General features: G+C 54.2%; 1 protein-coding gene across 4 annotated transcripts in view; it reads right to left on the bottom strand.

Moving 5' to 3' along the window:
* Positions 1 to 356: 356 nt before the first annotated feature.
* The window catches only part of LPIN1 (lipin 1), a 126,347-nt gene continuing 101,428 nt past the window's right edge, over positions 357 to 25,275 (bottom strand). For all 4 annotated transcript variants that reach the window (XM_066234024.1, XM_066234025.1, XM_066234026.1 and 1 more), the window contains 8 exons: positions 25,181 to 25,260; positions 19,954 to 20,080; positions 18,694 to 18,842; positions 18,190 to 18,276; positions 11,898 to 12,050; positions 9,991 to 10,105; positions 8,219 to 8,322; positions 357 to 2,896 (listed from right to left, as the gene is read on the bottom strand). In XM_066234024.1, the coding sequence (XP_066090121.1) occupies positions 2,737 to 2,896; positions 8,219 to 8,322; positions 9,991 to 10,105; positions 11,898 to 12,050; positions 18,190 to 18,276; positions 18,694 to 18,842; positions 19,954 to 20,080; positions 25,181 to 25,260 (975 nt within the window). In that variant the 3' untranslated portion in view covers positions 357 to 2,736. The remainder of the gene's footprint in view (positions 2,897 to 8,218; positions 8,323 to 9,990; positions 10,106 to 11,897; positions 12,051 to 18,189; positions 18,277 to 18,693; positions 18,843 to 19,953; positions 20,081 to 25,180; positions 25,261 to 25,275) is intronic.

The following is a 25,275-nucleotide window of genomic DNA, read 5'->3' as shown; positions in this document are numbered from 1 at the left end:
CACAGAACAGAACCCGCTTAGGGAACAGCCATGTGGGAAACACCCATGACAGGCCAGGCCCTGGGCAGCAGGACACGTACATGTAGGTGAGACCCCCCCCCAGCAGTTCCCATCAGGCGGACACACCCAGGGGGCAGTCCTGTCCTCTCCGTTGGCGGCCGCCCACCTCCCCCGTACAGAAGGGCGGATTTACCAAAGGCGTCAGAAAAGGCTAGCTCCTCTATTCCAGATTTTGAACAGTTCATAGCCTTTCCTTTCCTTTTCCCTTGAGAATAAAATGTTTGATACCACACACGGGAAAGTCAGCAACCTAATCACTTACCAAAAGCCATTTAAAATTCACGCACTCGATCGTCAGAAGTTGTTCATGGGCCTCCTTTATTACCAGTGTCTAGCTTTGTATTCAGCACAACACAGTGAAGAATTACAATGATATGTATCACTGTACCAGCCTATGCATACACAGATCAGGGACTGTGAATAAAGTAGATGTAAAGTCGTGAGCCACAGCTCAAATCGAAAGGGGCATTCTCTTTAAAGATGCAACCATTGCTCCGATGTACCAGGTATATAAATTGTTCCCCACAACAGGTGATGAGCATCTGATGGCTTTTCACTCTGGAGTGATTCGTGTGCGGTGCACATGCAGCACTCAGCACGTGACTGTGGGTTTGGGTACTGGGGTGCGTTTGCACAAACACATAAACTGACATGCACACGCATGAGTGTCTCCCATGTACAAGTCTCGTTCTTCAGAGGCAGGTGTGAATGTTTCAGCCTCTGGGGGTTGAACTTGACACAGATCCAAGAGTTTCACTTTCTGGAAGGCCTGCTCTGGTTCAGAGTGCCTGGTGTGGGAGGTCCAGATGACAGGCTCACGCCTGCACGTGGAGGGGACCGAGGCTGCGCGTCCTGGCAAAGGGCAGATGGCATGGACGGTACATTACCCACTCTCACAGCCATGTTCCTGCAGTGAAGCAGGGCAATGCAAGCCTCCGCAGGTCCCTGAGTTTGTGCTTAGTTCACGACAGTTAAAATTCACCCCGAAACATCCTCCTGACAGAAAGGAAGGACGCAGCCTCTAAAAGTCACTAGTGGACACGCCCAGAGTAGTTAAGGCAGGACTCTGTTTAATTATTTGAAAAGCCTCCCAAAGGGACTCTGCACATGCGTGTTTGTCTGTGGGTCCGCGCGGACTGTTCAGGAAGTCCTCCTTCACCAGGGAGCCCACCAACCGCACCAAGGCTACATCTCTGCGTTTTCTTTCACAGAAAGAGTAAAATCCCACTTGACCGTTCCAATGTGCTGCCTCCTATAACTCTCTCAATGCAATTTAAATAGGAAAGCATTTCAATCATTGGAGGAAAATGCTCTTTAGAAAAATAATACTTCAAAAAATAAAGCTAAATTTTTACCAAAATAATTCTTTGACTTCTCACATTCTCTCCACAAGGCAGTTTAATAAACAAGTGAGAGAGCCATCCCCTAACAGCTTCAAGAATGTCACTCGAATCCTTACTTAGCCACTCGCCCTTAGAGTGGAAAAAAGCTAAGGAAAATAAAAAGTATTACTCATAAATCCCCAAGGAAGGTCAGTGTGGGGAGATATTTGGAGTAAGGCTCTTTGGATAGTCTAATGTCTATGTTTTTAATGCATCGACGACAGTTATAATAGAAAGAATATGGCTAAATGCTTAGAACAATAACCCAATTAGAGTAAAGGAATAAATAATATCTACAAAGGCTATAACTTAACTTCTTGAAACTATTTTCTTAAAAACCAAGCAGTTTCTTTTGAGAGTACCCAATAGAAACAGACATCTCCCATGTGGCACCAGGCCTGCTCGGTCCACGTCCACCTCTGCGTCCGCCTCTGCGTCCGCCTCCACCTCCACGTCCGCCTCCTCGTCGCCACCCTGCAGGACAAGGGGCCGTTGGCGGGACGTGGACTGATCCAGAACGCCACCCTCGAGTATCTGCCGTGATCTGACCTGGGGGCATAGCATGGTTACAAAGAGCTGGACAAAGCACATTCTTAAGTGAAATGCCAGCCACAGATGCATTAAGGCGTAAATATTTCAGCCTCGAGCCACAAAAAGGGGGTGGCGGTAGGGAGTATGCCAATGACATAGATGTTATCTTTAACCAAGGGAATTAAAAAAAAAGAACTTATCGCCTAAAAATTAGACCAGTCAGCAAACACTACAAGGGAACAGCCATAAGGCCAAGGCCCAGAACAGTGAGGCCAAGTCCGTTCAGAAACCCCAGATTCGGGTCCCATGGCCCCGCATATCTGTCCGCCGGGTGCATTAAAGGGGTGCACATGGCCACCAGGGATGTGCGCCCCTACTCTGCAGTTGTGTGCATCTGGCGTTCCTCAGTACAGACTGTCACCGGCAGGGACCCGGGCGGTCACCTCTGCTCACAGGCACCCACTGCACATTAACCGAGAACGTACTGCATGGGGAGAACAGCCGTGTCCCTGGCTTCACAGCACAACCGAGGAATGCCTTCCGCCGTGATGCACCCGAAGCCGCGCCCATGAATGTGCACCCTCCGCAGCGGCTTAGGAAGGCCAGCCCTGGGGCAGCAGGCGGGGAGAGGGAGCCTCCACTTTCTCCGCTCTTAAGCAAACAACTGCATGTCAGGCTCCCGAGCGCAGCTCCTCGGCTACCAAAACCTGTCCTTTAATGAGGGCCCGGTCTTCGCCGGAAGCAGGAGGCGGCCTGGAACGGTTCACGCCGAGGCGGAATGAACGTCCTGGTTCTCAAATGGGGGCAACGGCTCTCTCCAGAAGGTGAAATTGCTGAACGTGTCCGAGCAGGGGAAGTCTGAAGAGTGGCTTCTTTTCAGCAATGGGAAAACGTGGTCAACCACTTCGCAGAGTCGCACGTACCTGGGAGGAAATGGACAACGTCATCAACTCCGAGGTACACCTGGCCAAGGGGAACACCTGCCACGCTCCCTGCGCTGCATTCAGAAACCAGGGGAAGTCTATGGCCCTGAGGAATGGGCTTTGCAGGTGAACACAACGGAGGGCGTTATAGAACGATTCCTCGCTAATGAACAGGACATAGAAAGGCACGCCAAGCAGAAGCCGCCGCCCCCGGCTAGGCGATGAGGTCTGACGTGGCAGGAAGGAGAGAGAGAGAGAGAGCAGAAGCAGGGGAGGACAAGAGATGTCAGTGTGGCAGCGGGACAGCCACCATCACGAAGCTCACAACACGTAGGCATCACAGGAAAGAATCTCAGGTCTTTAGAACTTCGTGAGACGGCTCCTCTGCACACTGGAGAGACACTGGCCCCAGGCTCAGGGGACATGGATTTGGCCTTCAGCTCTGCCATTTACTGGCAGTGAAATCTTGGGAAAATGGCTATGTCTGTCTAAGCCACCGTGTCCTCAATTGGAAAGGGAAGGAATTGAACCCTGTGCCACACTGTCCATAGGAGGATCAAATTAAATCATACAGGCAACAATAACATAGTGCATCCTGGATGGTCAACACATCTCCTCCAAAACAGATTATTATTAGGAGACAATTAGCCCTGGCTAATTCTTATCCTTAGGAGGCCCATGTTTCTCAACCTTCCCCACAATTCCCTCACTCTGTTTTCTGTCTGTTCCCAAGAAGCTGTATGTTAACATCTGTGGCCTATACTAGAGAAAAAAAAAAAAAAAGAAAGAAAGAAAGAAAAGAAAGGCATTGTACTGAATATGCAATTTTCAGACCTCCGGGCACCTCCAACCAGAAACTGCCAAGCCCAGGCCTCTGTACAGCCAGAGTCCTCCCCTCTGCACACCCCCAGTCCTCCCCTCTGCACACCCCCAGTCCTCCACTCTGCACACCCCCAGTCCTCCCTCTGCACACCCCCAGTCCTCCCCTCTGCACACCCAGTCCTCCCTCTGCACACTCCCAGTCCTCCCCCTGCACACCCCCAGTCCTCCCCCTGCACACCCCCAGTCCTCCCTCTGCACACCCCCAGTCCCCCCCTGCACACCACCAGTCCTCCCTCTGCACACCCCCAGTCCTCCCCCTGCACACCCCCAGTCCCCCCTCTGCACACTCCCAGTCCTCCCCTGCACATCCTCAGTCCTCCCCCTGCACACCCCCAGTCCCCCCCTGCACACCCCCAGTCCTCCCTCTGCACACCCCCAGTCCCCCACTGCATACCCCCAGTCCTCCCCCTGCACACCCCCAGGCCTCCCTCTGCACACCCCCAGTCCTCCCCTGCACACCCCCAGTCCTCCCTTCTGTACACCCCAGTCCTCCCTCTGTATATCCCCAGTCCTCCCCTCTGCACACCCCCAGTCTTCCCCTCTGCACAACCCCAGTCCTCCCTCTGCACACCTCCAGTCTTCCCCTCTGCACATCCCCAGTCCTCCCTCTGCACACCCTCAGTCCTCCTCTCTGTATACCCCCAGCCCCCCCTCTGCAAACCCCCAGTCCTCCCCTTTGTATATCCCCAGCCCCCCTGCACACCCCTAATCCTCCCCCTGCACAACCCCAGTCCCCCCCTGGACACCCCCAGTCCTCCCCCTGCACACCCCCAGTCCTCCCCCTGCACAAACCCAGTCCTCCCCCTGCACACCCCCAGTCCCCCCTGCACACCCCAGTCCTCCCTCTGCACACCCCCAGTCCCCCACTGCACACCCCCAGTACCCCCCTGCACACCCTCAGTCCTCCCTCTGCACACACCCAGTCCCCCACTGCACACCACCAGTCCTCCCCCTGCACAAACCCAGTCCTCCCTCTGCACACCCCCAGTCCCCCACTGCACACCCCCAGTCCTCCCCCTGCACACCCCCAGTCCCCCCCTGCACACCCCCAGTCCTCCCTCTGCACACCCCCAGTCCCCCACTGCACACCCCCAGTCCTCCCCCTGCACAAACCCAGTCCTCCCTCTGCACACCCCCAGTCCTCCCCCTGCACACCCCCAGTCCCCCCTCTGCACACCCCCAGTTCTCCCCCTGCACACCCCCAGTCCTCCCTCTGCATACCCCCAGTCCTCCCACTGCACACCCCCAGTCCCCCCCTGCACACCCCCAGTCCTCCCTCTGCACACCCCCAGTCCTCCCCCTGCACACCCCCAGTCTTCCCTCTGCACACCCCCAGTCCCCCCTGCACACCCCCAGTCCTCCCTCTGCACACCCCCAGTCCTCCCCTCTGCACACCCCCAGTCTTCCCCTCTGCACACCCCCAGTCCTCCCTCTGCACACCCTCAGTCCTCCTCTCTGTATACCCCAGCCCCCCCTCTGCAAACCCCCAGTCCTCCCTCTGCACACCCCCAGTCCTCCCCTCTGCACACCCCCAGTCCTCCCTTCTGTACACCCCAGTCCTCCCTCTGCACACCTTTAGTCCTCCCTCTGCACACCCCCAGTCCTCCCCTCTGCACACCCCCAGTCCTCCCCTCTGCACAGCCCCAGTCCTCCCTCTGCACACCCCCAGTCCTCCCCCTGCACACCCCCAAGTTTCTCCTCTGCACACTCCCAGTCCTCCCTCTGCACACCCTCAGTCCTCCTCTCTGTATACCCCCAGCCCCCCTCTGCACACCCCCAGTCTTCCCCTTTGTATATCCCCAGCCCCCCTCTGCACACCCCCAGTCCTCCCCTCTACACACCCTGATTCCTCCCTCTGCATACCCCCAGCCCCCCCTCTGCACACCCCCAGTCCTCCCCTCTGTATATCCCCAGTCCCCCTCTGTACACCCCCAGTCCTCCCTCTGCACACCCCCAGTCCTCCCCTCTGCACACCCCAGTCCTCCCTCTGCACACCCCCAGCCCCCCCTCTGCACACCCCAGCCCTCCCTCTGCACACCCCAGTCCTCCCTCTGCACACCCCAGTCCTCCCCTCTGTATATCCCCAGCCCCCCTCTGCACACCACCAGTCCTACCCTCTGCACACCCCCAGCCCCCCTCTGCACACTCCCAGAGTCCTCCCCTCTGCACACCCCGACTCCTCCCTCTGCACACCCCCAGTCCTCTCCTCTGCACACCCCCAGTCCTCCCCTTTACACACCCCGACTCCTCCCTCTGCACACCCCCAGCCCCCCCTCTGCACACCCCAACTCATCTCTCTGCACACCCCCCAGCTCCCCCTCTGCACACCCCAGCCCCCCCTCTACACACCCCCAGAGTCCTCCCCTCTGCATACCCCCAGTCCTCCCTCTGCACACACCCCGGTCCCTCTCTGCACACCCGAGTCCTCTCTCACAAGTCTCTGGGTCCCTCCATTTCCAATTTGCTGAGGACCAAAGGGGCTTTCCAGAAGCCCAGCCTCTAGGAATTAGCACATTCTCCTGCACAGAGTAACTTATTAAGTAAGGGTGGGTGTGTGTATTTAATAAAGGATCTCCAAAGGGCTTCTGAGAAAGATTGTACTTGCATAAAATGAAAAAAAAAAAATCTCTTAACAAGCCAGAATTATGTCTTTCCTGGGGATTAAAACAAATGTTTACAATGCTTCCTGGCTTTAAGACGGATTTGTTTGAGTTCTGTGGCTCAGGGGGCCATTACACCCGCAGGGAGCAGCTCGCTGCTCAGCAGGGTGGGGGGTCCCAGACCCAAACCCACTGTCCTGTGCTGAGTGGTGGGCTCAGCTTGAGGCAGCCGTCCCCGCCCAGGGCTCCTCCGGCACAGCTGCAAAGGGAGAACGCAGCGACCACACGTCCGGCGGTGGCCCCTAACCCCCCAAGGACATTTCAGATGACTTCTGAGAGACAGTGTCCTAGGGTCCCGGAGGCAGGCACCCACTTGGCTTTGAAACAGTTGTTCCAAGTTCAGCACCAGATATGGAAAGTGGGCCTTCTGGGAAAAGTCACCCTCACAGGAAAAGCTACATCCCTGGTCTAGACATTCCACGACAACTTTCTTCCTTGCGCAGAGCCACTGTCGGGCAAGGCCCAGGCAAAATGTCTGCTCAGCCCGGGCCTCAGTGAGCAGGGTGACCTCCCGGGCCTCCTGGGCAAACCCTCGTACATGCTGGAATCTCTCCCTGAAGCTCCCTCTAACCAGACCTGCCACCCGGGCAGAAACATTTGTCATTTCTGGGTAGTGTCCAATCAGTTCAGAGTTCTTTTTGACCCAAAATAAAAACCCACTAGATCTTCTTCAAATTGAGGAAGGCCTGTCATGTGAGAATGTGACAGGTTAGGGAGAGAGGTAAGGAGGGACCTGTGTTGTCATCAGGGGTGGCCACTTAGAACGCAGGCGGGGACAGCTGGGAAAGGGCTGGCCGTGGGCAGCTGTGTGAAGCAGGCTGGACCTCAGCTGGTAGAGGGCTATTCTCCGGGTCTATGCAGGCCTGGCCAGAAGAAAGAGGAGCAGCCTCTGAAAGGGATGCGGCAGGATGACACCTGCCTGCCTGATGTCACCCAGGGGCAAAGCTCCCAACAGGGGATGAGGAAATGCTCTCCGGTCTAAGAAGTTAGGAACCCAAAGTGAGACACGTCAAAGTCAACGGAGAGTCTGCAGCCAGCCAGAAGGCCTGGTGACAGCCACCCAGTCCAGCCCTCTGCCTCTGGGGAACCGGCCGTGACCAACCCCAGGAGGATCGCCACAGCCCTCCAGGTGTTCCTGGTGAGAGGACCAGAGCGGGCGAGGGCGACAGGGTGCACAGTCCCTCGTCTCTAAATACAGTGTCCTGTGGTATTTCAGTCTGGTGACCTTTTTAATTCGCATTCTAGGCTTTTAAACCTAACTTGGCAAATCAAAACCACTACTCTTCAAATACACTCAGTTCCACTCGGGAGCAGAATGTAACCACTAGTGTGAGTGTCCGACCAGAGGGGTCTGATTTAATCCAGATGGTCCAAACATTAAGTTTTGGACAAAATACAAGTTGGTTTTTTTTGTTGTTTTTTTTTTAATTTTTTAAATTAATTTTTATTTTATTTATTAATTTCAGAAAGGAGAGAGAGAGAGAGAGGAGACAGAGAGAGAGAAGGGGGAGGAGCAGGAAGCATCAACTCCCATATGTGCCTTGACCAGGCAAGCCCAGGGTTTTGAACCGGCAACCTCAGCATTTCCAGGTCGACGCTTTATCCACTGCACCACCACAGGTCAGGCTACAAGTTGTTAAAATATATTTTCCTTTAAAGATTAAAATACAGGCAACAAAGGACCAGAAGGTATACCGTAAACAATAAAAGACCACTCCAAAATGAAGACGGTAAGGAGGGCAGTGCAGACACAGCAGAGGCCGACGCGGAGGACACTCACGAGGAGATGTTGGTCTTGGCATGCTCCTGCACGAGCTCTCCTTTGGGATTGACCGTGAATATTCTGTTCAGAGACACTCCTACTTGCTTGTATGAATACACGTCCTACGTTTGGGAAAGTGTTAGAAAACAAAGGAGTTCGTTGTAAATGCAAACACGGGATATTTCAGGTTTGATGTGAAATTATGACATTTTCATTAACCAGACCTATACTTCCATCTAGTGTGGAGGAAGATGTTCTGTGGACGTGAAACTTTTGAAGCCATTTTCCCCTCTGGCCCACTTTGCTGGGCTATTCGGGAAGGGAGTTAGAGAGTGGACCACCCAGCATGACCCAGCAACCCCAACGTTCCTTAAAGTTATTTTCTAACCCATTTACTTGGGCATGAGCTTCAAAAGTGGAATTTTCTCACTGGGAAGTGATTACCCAAATCTGTTCTCCAGAATGCCGAACTTCCCAGCAAACTGGGGCTGTCGACACAAAATCCGGGCCTCTCTTTCGCCGTATGAAACAGCACAGTGGTCCCCTTATCCACAGGGAATACATTCCAAGCCCCCCAGTGGACGCCTGAAACTGCGCATGGTTCCGAACCCCATATATACCGTGCTTTCTTCCTAGACTTACATACTGTTGGTGAAGTTTCATTTATAAATTAGGCCCCGCAAGAGATCAATAACAATAACCAATAATAAGATAGAATTTTAACAATATACCACAATAAAAATAGTGTGCGCAGCAGTAGAGCCTTGGCCCAGCATGTGGAAGTCCCGGGTTCAATTCCCAGTCAGGGCACACAGGAGAAGCACCCATCTGCTTCTCCACCCCTCCCCCTCTCCTTCCTCTCTGTCTCTCTATCTTCCCCTCCTGCAGCCAAGGCTCCATTGGAGCAAAGTTGGCCCGGGCACTGAGGATAGCTCCATGGCCTCTGCCCCAGGTGCTAGAATGGCTCTGGTTACAATGGAGCAACACCCCAGATGGGCAGAGCATCGCCCCCTGGTGGGCATGCCAGGTGGATCCCGGTCGGGCACATGCGGAGTCTACCTGCCTCCTCACTTCTAACTTCAGAAAAATACAAAAATACGGTGTGTGTGTGGCATTACTAAGCAAAATAAGGGCGACCTGAGCATAAGCACTGCCAGACCACGCGTCGCTCTGATAACCCAGATGGCTGCTATGTGACTAACCTCAAGGCAGGGACATCTACAGTGGACACACTGGACAAGGGGACAACGCCTCCAGCCCGGACGGAGCAGGACACACGAGATTTTTATCCTGCTCCTCAGAAGCATGAGCAAGTTAAAACTTATGGACTGTTATTTCTGGACTTTTCATTTCACATTTTCAGACTGCAGTTGGTCACAAGTAACAGAAATCATGGATAAATTGGGGGGTGGGGGCTACTGTACTCAGAACTTGCGACGCTGAATTCAACACTGTGCTAAGAACTGGTTTTGTGGTTCTTGTCAGGTAGGAAGCATCCAATCCTATCCAGCGTTCTTGTTCTACTAATTTAGCAAGTAACTTGGAATTTAATGTGTCTAGTCCCACATTCCACATCTCACCCTGAAACTCACCAGCCAACCTTCAAACAAAATGAGAAGCCATGAGCTAACTTGTCTCCCTGCCCCCAGAGACAGGCGTGCGGCTCTGCCGGCTCTCTCTAGTGGGATGAGAGCCTGGCTTCACACCACCCAGGCCAGCACCCAGGGGCAGCTGTCAGGAGAGACGGGATCCCCAGAGCATTGTACACCTCACTCCCCGTCTATACTTACAGCTGGTCGGTTTCCAAAAGCAGCATAGAAGGGTTCTGTATTTGGAAAAAAGAGATTTTTGATGTCTGTCAAACACTGGACTTTAAACTTTTCTGGCTTCTTTTCAATCACTTCCCTGTTAAAACAAACAGATAAATAATGGGTCAGCATGAGAGGACAAGCTTCATGAGCATCAGGCCATTACAACTGTCAAAGATACCAGGACACCAAGACCACCTGTCTTCAGAGGTTAAATGTGTGTAAGGCAGTTCGGCTCTCCCAGAAAAGCACTAGACAGAAAGGGAGTCCCTCCTTTCAAGTCTCCCACAAAGGACACGTGATGTCACTGAAGACCTCTGCCCATCAGCCAAGAAACAGAAAACCTAGAGCACAGAAGGAAAGAAAACATCTTCCAACTCACTTTGTGAGACTAGCTCAACCTCAAAAACAACATCTAAGGAAGAATAGTACGAGCAAAGTATGAGCTGATCTCATCTGTGAATGCCCATGCAAAAAATGTAAATGATTTAGAAACATCATTGTAATCTATTAGGGAAGATCTAAATTAATGAAGAAATGTACTGCATGACTGAACTGGAGGAGTCATTGTAAGGAGACAATAATTCTCCCTAAGTTGATCTATCTATCGATTCACTGTGATTTGGATCAAACTCTCAATAGGTTTTTGTCTGTCTGTTTTCACAGAACTTAACTCTAATGGCTACACAGAAGAGCCAAGGCTAGAAGCAGAAACACACCCTAACAGACATGTGATGTATGACCACAATGACAATTTTTTTTTCAGTGAGAGTAGGGGAGGCAGAGACAGACTCCCACATGCATCCCAACCAGAATCCACCGAGCAAGCCCACTAGGGGGCAATGGTCTGCCCTTCTGGGACTTGCTCCATTGCTCAGCAACCAAGCTCTTCTTAGTGCCTGAGGTAGAGGCCATGGAGTCATCCTCAGCACCCAGGGCCAACTCGCTACAATAGAGCCATGACTACAGGAGGGAAAGAGAGAAAGAAAAGCAAAAGGAGGAGTGGAGAAGCAGATACCACTACTAGTGGCATTAACATATATCCGGAACATTACTGGATCCCTAAACTTTTTATTGATTCAATACTGAACAGAAGCAGATGAGTGCTTCTCCTGTGTGCCTCACCAGGAATCAAACCCAAGACATCCACATACCAGGCCAACACTCTACCACTGAACCAACTGGCCAGGGCCACAGTGACAATTCAAAGCAGGAGTAAAAGGCTATCTTTTCAGGAAACAGTGCTGGGACAACAGACTTCCAATAAGAACGTTAGAAAGAAAGACTATGGGCCCCTACATACAAAAACCAATTCCTGGTCACTTACAGGCAACACCTTTATGAGAGGCAATACCTTTGATAACATACAAGAGACTCACTTTATGCTCACTGGTCAGGGGAAGGCTTTTTTAATACACACACAAAAAAAAGCACAAACTCAAGTAGAAATGAAACGCTCAACTGCATGAAACCATCACTAGGGAAAGACGTTTGCAGCAAACGTAACACAAGCCAGGCATATGGAATCCGGGACACACTCCTACAAGTCAGAACAAAGACAAAGGAAAGACTGAGCAGCCGGTTCACGGCAGACGAAGCCCACATGGCCGGCACACATAGGAACTAAGACACCCCCCTACCACAGACTAGCAACAATGTGAAAAGCTGAGTGGCTGGCAGGACCCTGTGGAGCAAATGGAAAATGGTGTGAACACCCGAGGAAGCCAGACGCGTGTATACTCCATGGCCCAGCAACTCCACTCCTGAGTGTGGATCCTGTACCAACTACTGCACGTGGGTCCCCCAAGGACACACAGGAAGCACCACTTGTAGGAGCCAAGCACCGGCCTGGGGCAGAAGGGGGCAGAGTGGACAGAGCGGGGCCCTACCTGTGCAGGGCGGAGAAGAGACTGCTCGGACTCAGCAGCAGGGGCCCCTGGGGCAGCACAGTGCCCCGCTCGTTGACCCAGTGCAGGTAGCCCCTCGTCATGTCCGCCATCCCGATGGCGCGCGCAGAGCAGTAGAGAAACTTGTACCCGTTTCTGAAAGAGACAAAACGTTCACGCTCAATGGCACTGCACAGTGGGGCTGTTCTGCACCCCCAAACCCTGGTCTGCCGCTGTTTCCGGGGCAACGGCCCTGCGGCAGCTTCCCTCACGCGTGAAAGGCCACACACTGTGAAATCTGACTATGAACGTGTTTCGCCATTGTTTACTAAGCGCGTTCACAAACCCCACTTCATTGAAGCCGCAGGGAACATCGTGTGGTAGGTAGCCTTCCCCACTTGACAGCTAGGACACTGTCACATGTCACTGGTATTATATTGCGGTCCGGTCTCTTGTTTGCTATACCTCTCATTAATCCACAGTCCTTGAGGGTAGGGACCATGTCACCTCTGCCCGAAACAGTGTTCGCTTGGCATGTAGGAGACACTCAGTAAATATTTGCTGAATGAGCAAGTACAAAGCACCCACTTCCCGTCCAACTTCCTGTTCCCCCACGAGCACCATATGCTGGCCAGAGGATTCGTCTCTAGACCAGTCTAATAATATGTGCTCTCAAACAGGAAACAGAAACGTTTCAAGACAAAGAATCTAGAAATACCAGCTTGACTGGAATAAAGGGATGTATCTGAACATCAAGCAATCTTTTTAACTAAACATCTTTGTATTTCAGCTGTCTAATTAATGCAATCTTCAAAAACAAAAATCACTATTTCTGTACCGAGCTCTTCACATTCAAGTCCTAAAAGCTGCCACTTGCAGGGGTCTGAAACACTAATTTTATTCAGAACTTGCTGTTCAAATACATTTCGGGGTTTGCACGTGCCCCTGCATTGTTCCCGCCACCCCAGTGCTCGGCTCCCAAGGCCATTACTGAGCACCGCGGGACACCAGCTCGAGGGGGCATGCTTGCTGGTGGCAGCAGGGGTACCTTTCCAGAGCCTCCACCCCCATGAAAAAAACATCATAAATACCAAGTGCTCCCATCAGTGCTCAGGTGGCACCACGTCACTGCTGCTGGATCTCCATGGTGGCCCTCAGAGTAAGACCCCTTGAGGGCCCAGAAGGACGGCCTACAGGACATACTCCTCCCAGCAATGCACACCCACTGGGCACTCCTGCGCCAGGCACCAGGCTGGGCTGTGGTGCACAGGGGCCAGCAAGGGGCAGAGAGTGCCCAGGGAAAACTAATGATGGTGGAAACAGGACACGTGACAGAGACGGAACACCCACCTGAGCAGAACCAGTGAACACCGTGCGGCACCCACATGGATGGTGCTGGTGCCCCCTACTCTCGACATCTCGGCAGCTAAAGTGGGGCTCTGGGGACACACCAGAGAAAAAGGTGTCCATGTCCATGCTTGGGACAGGCAGCTTCTCCCTCTGTCCCAATCTCCATGTCCCTCTCAAAGTGCTTTGCCCAGAGAGACATTAAAGTAGTTTGGAAAAATTATATTTGGGAACATTTTCCAAGACAAGCTTCTAGATTGGAGGTTCTCAGCTGACATTTTGAAAGACCGCACATAGAATTATTGGGAGGAAAGGGAACTAACTCTCGACAATGCTGCCTTGCAGGGCACTTAGCAGCATCACTGGCCTCCACCCACTGGGTGCCCGTGGCACACCGTCTGACAAGAATGTCTGCAGACGCTGCCCATTCTGTGAGGGGCAAACACGTCCTCAGCTGAGAACCACAGTGGAGAGAAAGGGGCCTCTGCAGCGCCAGCAGCAGTCCTAGCAGAAGGGCATTGGCCCGCGGCCTCAGGAAGGAGAGCGAGCTCTGTCCCAATCAGGCTGGTCCTCACCCTGCATCAAGCCCCCTGCCACCTGGTGCCAGGCGACTTCCCAGTTCACCTACGCCTGCCCCACCTCTGCACCGGAGCCTGCCTCTCCTGACCCCACTGCACACCTGCTCCTGTCTCAGCCCTCCTCTCACTCCTACTCCCACCTGGGATGGGCAGAGATCCCGAAACCTTGCTCCCCCCACACGGCTCAGCTCAGGGGCACCTCGCTGAACACTCCTTTGACTGCTCATCCCTCTGATCTGAGCTTCTCCTTCTCGTGTGTCTCTGACCTCTGTACTTCTCATTCCACCTCCCCCTTGGCCTGCCCCGGGGCACAGCTGCCTGCTCCCTGAAGGGAGAGGCGCTCAGCACCTAGGACAGCTCCGGGTGTTGGCTAAATCCTGGGGGTTCTTACCACACCTGGCTGGGAAGGCCATGCCCAGCTACCCACATATGCACCTGTGATGTCAACACAACCTGGCAGCAGAGCATTGGGGATAGCCGTGACCTAAGGGACCACCCAACCAAATGTCCTCATTTTAGAGATGAGAAGCCAGGCTGGGAGTGGGGAACAAGGTCCGGGTGCCCCCCGCCAGAATCCAGGGACCCAGACTCCCTCCTGTTTGGCAAATGACCCTCCCTCGCTGGCAGAGAGTAATGACTGCAATGACCCACAAGGAACCGCAGTGAGAAAGGAATGACCATGGTGCGCAGAAGGAAAAGGTCTCGATGAGCCTGCTAATGGTTATTTCCCATTTCCAGTGTCCCAGCCCCAAGGGTTCACACCTCAGGCCACAGATGCGCACAGATGCGCTCATGTCTGTGGAAACGGCGCATTCGCTCTTGTGAAGTCTTAGAGACACCAGTTTCCAGTGATAAGAATAGAAAAATACGTATCAAGGCGGGTGGAAAGTCAGAGCCATTACTGTCCAAATGTAGCTCCCAGAAGACCCACTGGCTCAGCGAGGTCGATGTTTTAGGAAATGTCCTTAACTTTCCTTCTTCTGACCGAACTTATCTGAGTATGAGGGAGTTTCATATACCTCCCATTGGTACCTGCTACAGTTCCCTTTGATCAATAGCCGAGTGAGTTTTAAAATCAATAACCAAGCAAGCTTTACACCCTCTCTATGAACAAGGTAATAATCAGCCTGACAGATCATTTCTCATGGGCTGACCACAGTCAGGCAAGTAATTACATTCAAAAAAATAAATAAATAAATGAAACTGCCCTTGTTTTCTGTGGTTTTCTAGGCAAGTAGCTATCTGCAAGGGTGGTGTTACTATTAGACAAATTCTGCAGTGCATAAAGTTAGGAGGGACCCAAGCTCCAGGAAGCAGTGTCAGGAAGGGATAATCAATAAAATCCTCAATTAAATGGCAGTTTCTCCAGGTCCTCTGGCACGCAAAGGCCTTCTCTAAGCAGGTCTCTGGGCAATCACATCAGAAGAAATGACCTGGACTCATTAGAAGACTGAGCCACAACCTTTATGTCCCCAGTCCCTGGGCTCTTCTGAGCTGTGGCCACCTAAGACCTTGAAGGACACAGCTATGAGCCACTTGGAGGGCACAGGTGCTCACGCTAACCAGCGGTTAGCTGCAAAAACCTTCCACCATGTCCAGCCTGGGCTGGGACTCTGTGATGGGACCCAGGCCACCAAGCCAAGGCTGTCAACAAAGGTGTCAGTAAACCCGGAGGAGGAGGAAGAGATGAGAGCTTCCCGGGTCACCAATTCTGGCCTGGAAACGCTTAGTGAGGACTGTGGATCTGAACTGTACATTACAAGCTGACAAAACTGTGAAGAGGCCTGACCAGGCAGTGGCAGAGTGGATAAAGCATTGGACTAGGATGCAGAGGACCCAGGTTTGAGACCTCAAGGTCGCCAACTTGAACGTGGGCTCATCTGGCTTGAGCAGAAAAAGAAAAAGCTCACCAGCTTGGACCCAAGGTCACTGGCTTGAGCAAGGGGTTACTCGGTCTGCTGAAGGCCTGCGGTTAAGGCACATATGAGAAAGCAATCAACGAATAATTAAGGTGTCACAATGAAAAACTGATGATTGATGCTTCTCATCTCTCTCCATTCCTGTCTGTCTGTCCCTCTCTCTGACTCTCTCTGTCCCTGTAAAAAAAAAAAAAAAAACTGTGAAGAGGCCAAAATGAGAGCTCAAGGCATGCCAGGCAGAGACTGTCAGGTGCGCACAGGCGGAAGACGGGACTCAGAGACGAGGCGCTGTGGGGACGCCACCGGCCTAGATTACAGCAGGAAGGTCTAAGAAGCAGCAGGCAAGAAGGACCTTGCAGAGGGTGGGGGACCCAGAACTGCTGGGTTTCCAAAGCCACACCACAGAGCTGCACGTCCTCCCAGAGGCTCAGTGTGGGCCCCTAAAGGCCATGGCCGAGCTGTGTCGGAGCCGCTGCTCCGGGACCCCTGGCCGCCCAGGTCCACGTGTCTGGCTGCCGCTGCGAACACCCATGCAGCCCAGTGATTAGACAATTGCCAAGCTCCTGCCTCTCCACCACAGCGAACATGCGGGAAGCCTTCCGTGTGGTTCTCAAAGCCTCCCCAACACAGCCCCTCACTCTAAACCCATCCATCAGGGAAAAGAGGGGTTGGCTGTTTGTTGCTAAGCTACACAACTTATTTTTCAAGATGGTATCTTTTCCAGGAAAATACAAAAATGACACAAATCAAAAATCCCCCCTCCCTCCTAAAAGATGCAACTGTGCTATTCTTTTTTTAATGTTACAGTAAAGACAGGAATAGATTCATGCTTCAAAAACCCTGATGAATCAAGCTGTGAACTGTGAACTACTCCGTATCCTGACCCAGGATGATTTCGTTCCACCCAAAAGAAATGCAATTATCAGAGTCACCCAAGTCACTGGAAAAGCAGCCAATGAATCCTTGTAAACAGAAGGTCGGCCGGGGGCGAGGCTGTGGGGGAGGGGCGGGCACACCAGTCTGCGGGAGCACAGGTGGCCGGCTGGGGGTACTGTGCATTGCTCGGTGGGCACACAGCGGGCAACATGGCAACCTCGGTCAGATCTTGAATGTGCTTGGCTCTCAGCCAGCAGTTCCGCTCCAGGGGACCCGCTTCCCCGCAGCCCCTGCCTGAAGGGTGTGCCCTCCTGACTTATTTACCTGCTCACTGCACACAATAAGCAGGGTAGGCAACGCTTATCGCATCCCTGTTGGAACAGTGAAGGATTGGAAACTACCTACTGTGTTCATCAATAGAAGACTTTAAATACAGTATAGCATGTTCATATCATAGAACTCTGTGCAGCGGTTAAGTGGTAAACCTGACATGTAATGGAAGATGAGGACGTACTATGTAATAATGATTCCCCACAAGAGCACAAGGCCCAGGAGGCCAGAGACTGTGCCTACGGTCCTGTCACCCCACGCACCTGGGCACACAGCAGGCACGCAGTCCGGGCGGGGCAATGAATGACTGAGGAGCGGGACGGTGCACACTTCACTCCTCTGGGCTCACAGCGCTCTGCAATAGCGCTGAGCTCCCGCTCCCACCCCCGTCCCCCAGACACAGGAGTCACAGGCCTGAGCTTCCGTCCTGAAACCTCCCACCGTGTAACTCCCTCCCATGCACAGGTGGCCCATCTCGAGTCCGCCTTGGGCCGTCCCAGCTCTGACCGGCTGGAGAACCAGATGCGCTGGAGGGACACGCTTCCCTCCCACCCACAGAAATATGGAGACAGCGGGACTAAGTGCCAGGAAGGGGTGGGAAGGGGGACCCTGATGGGCTCCGAACCTGGAGACAGGCAATGGCCTTGGAGCTGGGCAGACCAGGGTTGAATGAGTTCTGTCTCTCAGCAGCTACGGGAATTTGGACAGATCACTTTAACTCTTATTACAGTTCACACCTAAAAACAGAAATGGTCTTACTTGCTTTTCAGAATTACTATGAGATTTAAGTGAAGTGACGTGTGTGCCCGACCGATGGAAGGTGACAATTTCAGACCCACTCTCCCACCTGGGCGGTGGGTGTGGGCCCCATCACAGGAGCTACCCTATGGTTTGGCCCCTCAGCGGAGCACTCCCCAGACCACAGGGCCAGCACCGAAGCTAACACCTGCGTGGAGCCTGCACCCTTTGGGCGTCAAGTAAACCTCTCCACACAGATCAGATGATGATTCGTCACCTGATTATCTCTGACCCTCGTTGGCAGGGCCTGAGCCCCAGTCCTCCCTCGAGGCTGCCACCTTCTTCTTTCTCCATCAGCTTAGATTCAGGAAGGACGCCCTCTGCCTCTCGCTACTGAGCTCAGGGTCCCCACAGCTACCCTGCGGACGCCCTGGGTGGAGGCCCTTCCTCAGCGAGCCAGCCCCCAGTCCGCACCCCGCGGGCAGTGCAGGGCGGCCCCATACGTACTGGCTCACTTTGTGGTACAGCTTCGCGATGCCCTGGTGGGTCCAATCCTTCCCCAGGGTGGGCAAAATGTGGCCCAGAGTATCCGACCTAAATAAGGAGAGAAATGAGAAAAGTAACATGAATAGGGCATTGCAAGAGGAAAGTAACTTTTGTTCCAATTCCTGGCACTGTAAATGTCTCATTAAAAAAAAAAAAAAAAAAAAAAAAAAACTGCTCACAGGACCCACGACTTACTTTCTGGATACACGGCCCACAACTAAAGCAGTCACACAAGAGGCTCACAAGAGGGGGTTACGCTAACACACAAGGGCGCCTTCTGTCTGACCCTGTGTCAAGTCCTTCCCCAGCTAAATCAACATGAAGAGGCCCCTCGGGAAGGCATCCACGGGAACAGGACGAGGAGCTGACGCCCCAGGAGGAAGCGGCCAGCGAGCCCCACAGGGGGCGGCACAGAGACTGGGCTGTACGGGCCCCCACGCCACAGCAGGACTGACGCGGACCTACCTCGTGATTGTTCCGTCGATGTCAGAAATGATCACTTTATCATCCCAGTTCCACAGGTAGATGGTGCCTTCACAGCGACACGTGCCCTGGTACTGGGTGGTAACACTGAAGACGACGTCATTGGGGCCGTTCTTCAACTTTAAGTTTTTCTGAAAAATATGACATGTCCTCTGAGGGGCAGGCCCAGACGAAGGGTTATTGGGCTTCTGCTCCATGAGAAATATGATAAGGATTTTTTTTAATCACAGCCCTGGGCCACTCAGCAGTTCTTCCTGCCTACCTCGCCCTAGGTGAGGAAGGTCCCGGGAAGAGTGTGGGCGACCGGACCCCGGCCCTCCTCGCAGACCCGCTCAGAGCGCAGCTCACAGACTCCGCGCCCAGGCCTCCCACTTCCACAGGTGCGGCTAACCTGACCAGTATTTCTAGATCAGAATCACCAGGGGTTAAATCTAGGCTATCGGGCTCGGCAATATGAACCCCAGCTCCGGAACAGGTGGTGCTTACTCCTCCGACAGCCTGCACAGGGCCACGCCTGGGGAGACAACGGAAGGACCACGCCTGTCTTGGTTTTTATACTGGCACAAACTGGAAGCAAACCATATTCGTGACCAGGCACATCGCAGCGTCACAAGCAGGTGATCTAGACCCAGCACTCACACAAACGCTGCCTGACCCCAGGTCTCCCCCAGGTCTCGGACCAAAGCCACTCGCCCCGCAGCTGCATGGAGCTCTGGGGTCCCACGTGGGATGTCACACGGGTGTCAGGGCCTGTCTGTCATCTTTCCCATGACCCGTGAGCACAACTACCCCAGGACCTCGCTCTCTGGCTGCCCGGGAAGCGAGGTGATGGAAACAAGCGTGTGCCCTGCATCAGGCTGCTGCCCAAGTCTACATCCCATCAGGAGGGCTGGACTTCCCCCACCAAGGAGTGATCTCATTAACGACCCCTGCTCGAGGTGGACACACCCCGACTCCGGCCTATGGACCACTCACTCACACTGCAGGATAAACCTCTGTGTCTGGTCGCACCCCTGACACTTGATAATGGGCACCTGGGGGCCGCATCAGAGAAGACAGGGGGAAGCGAGAATGAGGGGCCCACTGGGCAGTGCTGACAGTGGGCAGGAACTCGGGGCGCCCCGGGGCGGCAGGCACTCAAGATCCCAAAGGTGCGGGAAGCTAGCGCGGAGGGACACCCAGCCTGGGTGGCGAGTCTCGGCCATTGCCCACAGACAGGCGAGGGAGGGACGAGATGCTCACCAGCTGCTCCGAGGTGAGCCGGAGGGTCTTCTTGTAGCTGATGCCGGACAGCAGAGGGAGGTGGCCAGTGCTCGCGGGCCTGGCGGCTGTGCGCTCCTCATCACTGGAGGACGACTCGTGCTTTATTCTAGAACACAGTGACATCACCACCAGTTAGGGGATGTATTAAGAACGCAGGAGGCCAGAATCAATGACGGAGCTGACAGGCCCGTCCTGAGCGCCGGCCTCGGGGACCTCCGCACATCCATGAGTCTCCCAGACAGCCATTCGCGGGCACTGGCTGGCACAGTTCAGCTGGCCCACCCTCCCCAGTCATCTCCTTGGTCACGGGCTACCAGCACTCTGTTAGAAACCAGAGGCTCCTCTTCCTGAGAAGCAGGATCAGAGTCCCCCTCCCTGACAGGGATGCCCACATTCCCTTCTCATCCCATCTGAGGCCGCGGGGACAGGCGCAGGACTCCAAACATCCACATGGCCAACAGATCGGCTCCCTGTGTTCACCTGTCCAAGCCCACAAGTCCACATAATGAGGGCGCTCTGGGGCTTGCAGGTGCCAGGGAAGACCAGGAGGACTTGCCAACCCTCCCCCAGAATTCCAGGGGGAGGGCTGCCCCAGCCCAGGGCTGCATAGAACCCCCAGGCCAAGCTCCTAGCTCCCTCAACCTTCCCATCAGGTGGGCCCTGGCAGGGGCAGGTGGGAAGTAGGTTCACTTTCTTTAAATATCTCATATGAAGCAAATCAGCTGTTCCCTAGATCCAAACCCTGCTGTGGATGTTAATCCCCAGCCCAGCAGTATTAGCTCTGCTTCCTGGGACCATTATCTTTTAAAATGTTTTAATGCGATCAGAGTGCTTCATAAATGTTTGCCAGTCCAAACAGAAACAGCGAACAGCCGTAAGCAGGCACGTCCCACCTGCCGGGGTGCACACCTTCCTGCAACGCTCCCTCCCACGTGGCCCTGCGGGCAAGGCTTATCCCACGGGAGGGGAACTGCCGTTGTATCTTTCCATCTCAATGAGTTCCAACCCTCAGTACTAATGTCCCCTGTGCCCCTGCCTCCTGTCCCCCCACCCCTGACCGGACAATTGTCAGCCATCTCCCACGCAGCGCAGTGCCTTCTACTCCAGATGGGCCAGCCCCAGAAGCAGTCCCCACGATCCAACAGTGCCCCAACCTCAGGGAGACACCGCTTCTGTCTTACTCCCACCACCTCTGGCTGAGCTGACCTCCCTAGCACCTGTGCCCCAGGACCCAGACAGGCAGCCTGTGGGCCGCGGGCTGGCCGGCTGGAGCTCGTTCAGCCAAGACTCATTCGCCCCATGCGGGGCACTGTCCGTGCAGGCACCTGGCCCCTGCCCTCGCGGGGCTTTCCGTCCGAACAATCACAACCCGGCAGGCGCAGTGCTATGACAGAAAAGTGGAGGTCACCCTAGAGCAGCTGGACTGGGGAGGGGGAGCTGCACAGAACAATCTGGCTGGAATCACACACAGGCCACCACCGGGACACAGCCCGGTGAATGCGCCATGGGCTGGAGTCCTGGTTGGTCCATAGCAGGGCTAAGCCACATGTGGATGAATCCACACTGATTCCACACTGGCATTGCGGCTGATTCCACGCACCATGGAGACAGCACGACAGCAGCCAGAATCTGAAAAAGCCAGGTTGGGGCCCCACAGGGACTCCAGGCTGTTACGTTGCACAAATTCTTCTTTGCTTCCAGCCCTGATTTCTTTATCTTATAACTCAGAGAAACACACTGCATCCTACTCACCAAAAACATTCAGGATGCAGGCAGAGAGCAGCCTGTAAAGACCCGGGCTGGAGGCAAGAGTCCCAGCCAAGGCCTCGAGACTTAAGAATTCCTCCCCAGCCCCAGTGGCTCATCTGCAAAACGAGAGGCCTTTCCCGCAGTCCCTACAAACAACGCCAGTCCTCCCGAACCAACAGCCCAGACGGGGGAGACACCGTCCCAGAGCCGATGTGCCCGACAAGGGCCTGGCCAGGAACCAGAAGACGACGAGGCCACAGGCCCCTCACTGAGCCGGGAAATGTGTCTGTTCCATCCGAATAGTTTAGAGTGAAATGAGATCCAGACGTGCGTGCACCAGGCCCCTGGTGACAACGCAGTGATGTGGCCTGCGCTGGCTGGGCGCGGGAGCGAGGCGGAATCGCTGCCGTTTCCATCTGCTGCTTCGGGGGGGAATTCTTAGCTGCGTGCGGCATGCCATGTTCCAGGGAGCACGGCAACACGGGAACCGCGGGCACGAGAACACGCACCGGGGACGACCGTGGTCCCGGCTGAGGGCACGCTCCCCATCCTCGTGCACTTGCTGCCCTGCGCGGAACAACGAGGCTCCCGCCCGGCCCCACCCCACCCCCACAACAGCTCAATTAATGTAATGCTGCTCACGTCACAGCATCTGCAAGAAGTGACCAAACCAAAGGGCTCATCTCGCCAGAAAGGGTGCAGCCGAGAGCATCTGAGCAGGCCCCTCACACGCTGAGCACCTCGCACACGGTCTCCGGATGATGGGTACGGTGACAGGCTGTGTGCTCAGTTCCGAGACTTCGGGGACAGTTCTGCCGATCAAGTCTGGCAATCAGGAAAGCATCCCCACACCTTTTCCTTGCTAGTCACCTGCATGAGCCTAATTGGGAGACTAAGAGTCTAGTACTTATTACTTTTCACTAAGAGGCCAGTAAAAATAAAAAGATTTACATTTCTGAGAGAGAACTTCATTTGCTAACTTCTCAAAATCTCAATTCCTCTTCCCAAGGGTCATCTTCCATGTGTCAGGTTTAAGAAAGAGGTGTGGCCCAACTCATTCTGGATGGGGAGAGGTCAAACTGTTTAATAAAGACAGCACATTTGTCAACACTGACTAGGACTGTATCGGGCAGGGAGAAAATCCCGACGCTCCGATAAATCGCACTGGCCGAGCCCCAAGTCGGGAAGAGCTGCAGTGTCTCGCTGCTGTGCCCCAGCCCTCGGCATCCTCCGGGAAGAATAAAACGAGGGAACCGTGGCCCTTGTGTGTGGGCTCTGCTCCGTCCCACATTAACCACTGGAGCCTCGGGCCCGTCTTCCTCCAGGTCTCAGACCAGCCGGTCCCAGGCGGAATTGAGTGGATGTCCCGTGTTGCACCGTACCTCAGAGCTTATTATAAGACATCTGAAACTGCGTGGTCAGGATGAGCACGTGTCCCCCAGGTCACCACTGAGCCACCCTCACGATGATTGCCACACAGCTGCCGCAGGCATGTCCCCGGGGGCCCGGTCAGGTTGGTGTGGGGATTCAGTGAGCCCTTGTCTGCAGGGTTGGTATCACTCTTATCCCCACTTCACAGAGGAAGGAGGGGACACCGAGGGGCTGCGGAGGTCACCAGAGATCACACACGAAAGGCTGACCCAGTCCCTGCTTGTGTGTCTCTCGCATTTGGAAGTTACAGCCAGGACAGAGAGGGCTCCTAAAAACAATTCCAGGACAGCAGGACGTTTCCAGGGCAGCTAACGGGCTGGTGTAAGTGGCTTCAGACAGGCAGGTGGGCTGCGTCTTTGCCTGGGTCCCCACTCGTGGCATCACTGCCTCCTATGCAGTAGCCCCTGGCTGCTAGGGGCGTGAACATCGCGTTGTTCCTTTGTGGAGACGTGGTCAGGAGTCTGTCCGAAGCCAGGATTCCAAACCAGACAGATCTGCCCGACTCCAAAGTCTGCCGTGGGCAGCGGGCAGCTTCCCCCAACTAGGAGGAAACAACCGCTTCCAGAGTCGCTGGCCACTCTACCTCATGCTTTATCTGTCCCTTCAAAGGACTGCACAGTCTTAGCTGATGTCCATCTGGAGCACGCCTGCCATCCCCCTTCCACGCACTCGCAAAGCCACACTCAAAATCCTTGCTGGGAAAACGGCCAAACAATCACGCTTGGAAGCCCTTCCCAGAGAACGAGCCCCAGGTGGGTGTCTGGGGAGAGACCCCAGCTCTGCTGACCATGCTTCCCTCTGACAAGCCTACTCCCTTCTGCCGCGCAGTCCAGCGAGGGGTCAAGTGGAAAGCACAGGGCCAGGGCGCTACCGAAGGGTGCAGAGAGCGTGTCCCCAACCACAATCCTGCCAGGAGCTGGCCGGCCACTTATGAGAGTCACCATCAACAAGAGTTTGATTGGGTCCTGCACACTCTTCTCCATGGACAATGACAGAGAAATCAGAGTGTCCTACGTGCCACCGACCTGGGTTTCTATTTCCAACAGCGACTTCTAGAAATACAATAGTTTAAGAGAGAGCTTGGGCCAGGAAGGAGTCTGAGGGCTTGAACTCTAAAGCCTGCCTCTCCTACAAATCCACAATATATTGGGACAATCTCATTAATTCAGTAATAACCTAGCCAGACATTTACAAGACACCTGCAATGGGTCAGGCACTGGCCTGGCCTCCAAGGTACAAAAATGGTCAAGGTGTGCATCTTGCCTTCAATTAACTTGTTAGCATTTTCTGTCTGCCGAGTAACAAACGCAAACCCACGTTCCGGGAGCACACGAACACGGCAAAGGCCAGGTAACGTGTGACAGGTGTGGCCTCGCTCACTCGGTGTCAGTATGGAGCGTGGATGCCCAAAATCGGTGGTGGCAGCCCTGCCCTCAGAGTGGCTGCCCCCAACCCCTCATTAATAGCCCAGCCCGAAGACGAAACAGCACTCGTGCTGATCAGCGTGATCTAAATCTCATGTCTCCTCGGCCAAGTTCACAGGCGTCCCTATTAATCATAAGAAAGGTAGCAGCGTAAGTCCTGGAAGTACCTGAACTAGAGAGGAAGGCAAGGTGCCTCAGAAGGTAGACGGGCTTCCACGCCAGTGTCAACACCATTGCAAATCGTCATCGTTATCATTACTGCTACTATCTTATGTCTACTGAGGGCCACCACATGCTAGGACCATGACAAGTTCTCCAGTTACATTATGTCATTCATGCCTTACATTTATTCTGAAAATCAGACATCTACAGAAATGACTGTCTCCATTTGGCTGGGAAACCAAATTAAGTAAATTGTTCTAGGTGGCTGAATAAATGACAGAGCCAGGGCTGGTCCACCTGGGTCCACCTGGGTCTACCTGGGGGTGGGAGGCCCAAGGCCTGTTGTGGGTCTGGTGAATGAACACCATCAGCAGCCACCAGGCATGTGCCATGACCCCAGACAGAGAGGCGCTGCCCCCCCAGGCTGGCCTGCACTGTACCTGGTGGCCATGCTGAGCTGTGGCGGCTGCTCCCCCGTGCTGTGGCTCTTGCCAGCCAAGCACTGCTCCGGCTTACTCTCCTGGAGAAGAAGAGA

This window comes from Saccopteryx bilineata, chromosome 6 (genome assembly GCF_036850765.1).
Source record: "Saccopteryx bilineata isolate mSacBil1 chromosome 6, mSacBil1_pri_phased_curated, whole genome shotgun sequence".
NCBI classification, from domain to species: domain Eukaryota; kingdom Metazoa; phylum Chordata; class Mammalia; order Chiroptera; family Emballonuridae; genus Saccopteryx; species Saccopteryx bilineata.
The sequence above is the reverse complement of the archived record's forward strand: the minus strand, read 5'-3'. Positions and strand labels throughout refer to the sequence as shown.